Source organism: Perognathus longimembris, chromosome 13 (assembly GCF_023159225.1).
Source record: "Perognathus longimembris pacificus isolate PPM17 chromosome 13, ASM2315922v1, whole genome shotgun sequence".
Classification (NCBI taxonomy): Eukaryota; Metazoa; Chordata; class Mammalia; order Rodentia; family Heteromyidae; genus Perognathus; species Perognathus longimembris.
Genome location: NC_063173.1, coordinates 51,797,260 through 51,803,645, shown reverse-complemented (window position 1 = coordinate 51,803,645; position 6,386 = coordinate 51,797,260). Strand labels below are relative to the sequence as shown.

Sequence of the window (6,386 nt, the reverse complement as noted above, 5' to 3'; positions counted from 1 at the left end):
ATGGATGGTTTGAGGTATTGTTTTGGGAGAACTCTGACAGTACTTTCTGGAAATCTTTCAGTCCATCTTCAAGAGAGACAAATCACTTCTCAGCCCAATGCTAGTAGTATGGCTCCAACAGAAGAATTTACAGGAAAACAAAAGCAAAAATAATTGGGGAAATCTGTGAGAACCAAGGAAAAATGTAGCTCCTCCTCCCCTGGGCTCCTAGACATAATGGGGCTTGTAAAATTTCACTGTCTTAGAGTTTACTCTTAGCTTTTATAACTCTATTTTTTTGTGACTCCATTTCAGAGGGCCACACCCCACCTGTAAGACTAGTTCCTCAGAGTTTTCCATTTAAATATATATGTAGCCTTTGTTCTTTTTTTTTTTAAAACAATATAAATTTTTACTACGTAACACAAAAAAGTCTGAATAACAGAAAAAAATCATCGCATGCTTCTCTTAGAAAATAATTATGTAGGAAAAAAAATCAGTTCACCTTAAATTACCAAACAAATGCCATGTAATCCCAGTAAAATTCTTAGCGGGCTTTCTCAGTGCTATCTGAAACTTGATGGGTTGAGTCCAAGGTTCACATTGGAAACACAATGTGGAAAAACAATGAGAAAGTGTTTAAAAACAAAGCACTTGGGGCTGGGGATATAGCCTAGCGGCAAGAGTGCCTGCCTCGGATACACGAGGCCCTAGGTTCGATTCCCCAGCACCACATATACAGAAAACGGCCAGAAGCGGCGCTGTGGCTCAAGCGGCAGAGTGCTAGCCTTGAGCGGGAAGAAGCCAGGGACAGTGCTCAGGCCCTGAGTCCAAGGCCCAGGACTGGCCAAAAAAAAAAAAACAAAAAAAAAAAAAAACAAAGCACTTGGATCTTGAAGCCTATGGTGGTAATTACAGCAGTTTAGCATTCATTGTCACAGAAAGAGACAAAGTATATGGGGTTATGTAGTGACAAAACACCCCACAACACAATAACTAGAGATACAAGGATATTTTGTTACTAAATCTTTGATCTTGGTGGTGCTCAACAGAGATGACTCTGAGGCCTGGTTCTAATTAGGTATACTTGCCAGCATTTTCCTTTGGCACCCCCTCTTTTTCTGCCATCCTTCTAGGTTCCTGGTGAATCTGGTGGCCCTGGGGCCATCTGACCTGACAGCACCTTGGTAGCCTTTGTTCTTCTCTGTATCTAGGCAGCAACTATAGTAACAGATTGTAAAAATGATCATAGTAATAAATTATAGAAAGAATCACAGTAGTAGTTATAGAAATGCCTTGGCACAACTGTCAAGTTGCTTCACTTATAATTGCTACCTGGATTGTTTTAGCCTGCTCATGCTTGCTTATTTGATATTAGAGGAATGTGGTAACAATTGTTAAAAATGAAGTTGATATTAGGTCAGCCTGCTTGTGAAATTCTGCTTCTGTAAACTGCTTGCTTAACCTGTTTTTCACTTGCTTTGACCCTCCTGCATTGACCCCTTGTGGTACATGACCATTTGCTGTAGAATGCATACCTCCCATCTTTCAAAACCAAAACCTACTGAGGCTCAAGGCATTTCTTCACCACCCTGATGGCATAAAACAGATGCTGTCGACAGAAAGACTCCTAGCAGGATTGACTGAATGCTGGCGACTTTATTGTCATGAGTTTGAATCCTGGGTGACAAGGATACTACAAAATCATTGCCAGTACATGGCGGGATTCATTGCTATTTTATTCAGTACCATTTATAAGAGCCTAAGTGAAGGAATATTACTAAAGTTTACAAATGAGAAGTTGATACCGCAGAGGACAAAATTTTATTGCTGAACAGTTACTTAATTGATAAAAGGAGGTCACTAAAATATCTTTAAAATTAGGAGTAAATATCATACAAATGTCTGTAGTCACTTAGCCCTTTGTGTTAGCAGCAGTTCTCTCATATTTCCTCTTAGCTGCTGTGGTTTACCCGCACTTCATTTCCCTCTCTCTTCTAGCAGAAGCAATCTTGACATTCTATATTTCTCTATGAATGAGGAGGCCCCATGAGCCAACAGAATTTAGGAAATATTCCCCAAATGCCAACACTTAGGTTCACATCTCCATGAGAATAATTGTGTAGGGAATATAACTCCTTTAACATTGTGAGAGAGAAGAAAAGAATACTGAATCCTTTGGGATGCCAGAAGCCTACCATATTTTTCTATTTTTGCATTAATCCCACATAGTGCTCTGAAAAATGGTATTGATCTTATCATTAATAGTAGAGGTCACAGTCTAATATCTAAACCACAACAAAGAAAATAACACAATTTTTGAAGCTAAATTTTCATTCACGGGATTTTATTTTTTGAAATCTAGACTCCCACCTTCCCTTGAGTAGCATTTTATCACTTAGCACTGCTCTTCAGAAAGGTCAGTGAATGGATCTAGGCTTCGGGCTGAGCGAGCTTGAAGAGTTTTCTCAGAGCTTCTTTCACGTCTTTATTCCTCAGACTGTAGATCATGGGGTTCAACATAGGGAACAACACAGTATATAAGGGAGAAATCATTTTGTCCCTCTCAAGGGAGTAGCTGGAACTTGGCCTAGAGTAGATGTAGAGAAAGGAACCAAAGTATAAGATGACAGAGATGAGGTGGGAGGAGCAGGTGGAGAAGGCCTTGAGGCGACCCTGAGTGGAGCGGATCCTCAAGATGGCGGCGATGATGAAGAGGTAGGAGGCCAGGATGAGCACGATGGGGGTCATAACATTGGAGGCCAGGAGAAAGTAGAGAACCGACTGGTAGATATCATTCACATTGCATGCTAGCTTGACCAGAGGTGGGACATCACAGAAAAAGTCATTGATCACATTGCTAGCACAAAAATCCAATGTGAACGTGTTGCTGGTTAAGATTGTTGAATTGACAAACCCCCCTGTGTAGCAATATAGAACCAAACAGATGCACAATCTCCTTGACATGACCTGAGCATAAAGCAAAGGCTTGCAAATAGCCACATAGCGGTCATAAGCCATAGAGGCCAGTAGATAGCACTCACTGTAAGCTAGGCCGGCAGAAAAGAAGAACTGAGATAGACAGCCAGCAAAGGAGATGCTCTTGTCTTCAGAAATACAAGTCAGGAGAATCTTCGGTACATAGACAGAAGAATAAAACAGATCCAGAAAAGAGAGGTTTCCAATGAAGAAATACATGGGTGTGTGCAGGCGGGAGTCATTGCAGATCAGCACGATGAGGGTGGTGTTTCCCAGCAAGGTTGCGGAGTACACTCCAAGGAAGAAGACGAAGAGTACCAGCTGCATGGCAGGGTCTGTTGTGAAGCCCAGCAGGATGAACTCAGTCACAGTGTGGTTGCCTCTCTCCATGACTTACAGAGTTCAGATCTGCAGATGGAGAGGGAGAGGGTTTCATTGCTTCCATTAACAGATAGTGAGAATATTCTACATGCTAAGCCTTTGTGATTTGAAATATTAATCAGAAAATTTATCTGCTTTGGGCAATGGGTAGTTTTCTGAGTGTACATTGATTACAACGAGTGTCAACGTGAAATTGGAGAGATTATTCCTTTTTCAAAGTGTTTTTTTTTGCTTCAGACAATCTTTTTTTTTTTGGCATTTGAATTGTTTGTATTTGCTAGGCAGGGTGCTTTACCACTAGAGCTATACACTTGCACCATTTTCTGTTTTAGTTATATATAATATATATGTATTTTTTTTTCTTTTTTGGTTAGTCTTGTTTTCTTTTCTCAGGAGCATCTTTGAACTGTTAATCCCTACCTCCATCTTCTGCTTATAAAACAAAAAAAGTATGAATAGATAAATACTTTTCTTCATATGCTATGGTACCTAGGAAAAAACTGGATGAAAGCACTATAATATATCAGAAATTAACTGAATTCAGACACAGAGAAAACAAAAAAGACCTGTTTTCCATTTCTGTGGTAGAAAAGGAAAGGTTGTAAGGATTCTGTAAGCCCAGAAGGTCTCACTTGTTTAGAGATTAATGAAACTGTCTTTTTTCCCTAATCATAGAGGTTGTTCTCACTTCTAGCACTCTGCAGAAAACTTTGATGCATCTCATATGTATGGAGATGGAACAGATCACAAATTCTGGGTTTTAGTTAAGACCAGCAAATTTACGTACCTTTTTCTGTAACATAAAACAAATTTTGTATAGCTATTCTGATTGCTTTTCCTTTGTATGTTATTGATCTTTCCTTCCTGCCATTTTTAAGGATCCATTCATTGGTCTCTATTGATCCTGTGCAAACCACAATGTGTTGTTGGGATGAACTATTCTGTTCTGGTCTGTTTGGGGTTTTACAGGCTTCTTTTATCTGAATGGGCTTATACTTTTGTATGTCTATGAAATTTATTGCCAGGATTCTGTTAAACATATTTTCTATTACTTTATCTTCCTTCTATAGACTTTACTCAATATCTGTTCAAATTAGTCCTTTTGATTGTGACTTGGATCTCTTGTAGGGATATAACTCTTTTTTTTTTTTTTGCCGGTCCTAAGGCTTGGATTCAGGGCCTGACTTCCTTTTTTGCTTAAGGTTAGCACTCTACCACTTGAGCCACACTGCCACTTCTGGCTTTTTTTTATATATGTGGTGCTGAGGAATTGGCCTCATGCATGCTAGGCAAGCACTCTGCCACTAAGCCACATTCCCAGCTCCTCTGGGTTTTGTTTTAACTATTAGTTTGTTCTTTCTACATAAAGTCTAGATAGTCTTAAATTCCAGACATTCTACCTTCTGCATGGTCTAATCTACTGTCAAGACATTTAAAAAAAATTTCACTGCCTTCTAAATAGTCATTTTTAATAGATTCACTTTTTCTGTTGAAGCTTTGTTTTAGATCTTGTATTGACTTCTTTACCTCCTTGATTTCATTTTCATTGTTCTCTCTTAAATCCATTAACTGAGTCTCTATGTTTTCATTGGACTCTCTTTCTAGTGGAATTCATTCAGCTTTTGGTTTGTGGATTCCATGAATTCCTCTATTAATCCACATTCACGTATGGCCATATGCAGGCTTTCAGTTTTTCCATTCAGTAGGTGTTTGTAGAGAAATTTTAAGAACTATCAGACTTCGATTGACTACTCGGTTTCCTGTTTATTTTGAGTGGGAGTTGAGGTTCCTTGACTTGCTATTTTTCTTGTGTTTCTATTGCTAGTTCTATCCATTTGGAAATGAAAGCAAATCCAATATGACATCAACACAAAGTTTTAAGAACCAACCCAGAGACCTGTAGTTACACAGACTTTTTACTGATTCACAATCTTAGATAGGTATTTTCACTCTATGTCTCCTTTTTGGATACAAAATCAGATTCAATACCACCAAAAGACACCATTTTAAGTCAAACCAACCCTGAGTCCTGTACTGATTGCACTGATTGTAGAAGTTCAAAATCACAGATAGGTACTTCCCTCTGTCTCTCTTTTTCTTTGTTAGGGGAGGGGTATTGGGAATCAGGAGTAGGGATTCTATATAATTATAATCAGTGAACCTAGGAATTTATTTAACCAAAGAGGAGAAGGGCTTCTATGATGAAAACTTTAAAAACCTGAAAAAGGAAATTAATCCAGATTTAAGGAAGTAGAAAGCCTCCCACATTCCAGGAGTGGGAAAATTAACATCATAAAAACCTCCATGTTCCTGGATTGAGAGGATTAACATTGTGAAAATGGCAATACTGACAAAAGCTATCTACAAATTCAATACAATACCCATAAATATCCCCCAAACATTCTTTAATTAAATAGAAGAAGCAATCCAAAAAGTCATATGGAATAATAGAAGACCTCGAGTAGCAAAAACAATCCTTTGCAGGAAAACTAGTGTTGGAGGATTTCCAAACTTCAAACTCTATTAAAAAGCTGTATTTAAAAAAATCAGCTTGGTACTGGCAGATAAACAGGCCTGATGACCAATAAAATGAAATTGAAGCCCCAGAAATTATTGCACAGACCTATGAACACCCAATCTTTGTTCAAGGAGCCAAAATCTTCAGATGGAAGAAAACAGCCTCTTCAATTAATGTTGTTGGCAGAAATGACTATACACGTGTAGGAAACTGAAATTAGATCCTAATAATTCACCCCGCACAAGAATAAACTCCAAATATATCAAACTGCAGAGGTTCTGCATGTTAAAGGGAATAGCTAGAAAGACAAATAGAAAGCCTACAGATTGGGAGAAGTTCTTCATAGCCATACTACAAACAAATATATCTAAAATATACTTTGAGCTCAAAAAATTAAGCCCCCTCAAACAAATCCTTGAAGAAATAATCCTATTAATCTGCAGGCTAAAGTCTTAAAGAGAGACTTCTCTGAAGAAGAAGCATGGCCAATAAACACATGAGCAAATAAATGTTCAACATCTCTTTCAGA

At 38.3% G+C, this 6,386-nt stretch overlaps 1 protein-coding gene across 1 annotated transcript; it reads right to left on the bottom strand.

Annotated features, from left to right (window-relative positions):
- Positions 1 to 2,412: 2,412 nt before the first annotated feature.
- Positions 2,413 to 4,748, bottom strand: LOC125362566 (olfactory receptor 1013-like). Its single transcript, XM_048361386.1, has 2 exons — positions 4,733 to 4,748; positions 2,413 to 3,350 (listed from the first exon to the last, which is right to left on the bottom strand). Exons 1-2 carry the CDS (start codon positions 4,746 to 4,748, stop codon positions 2,413 to 2,415), a joined length of 954 nt encoding a protein of 317 aa, XP_048217343.1.
- Positions 4,749 to 6,386: the final 1,638 nt, after the last annotated feature.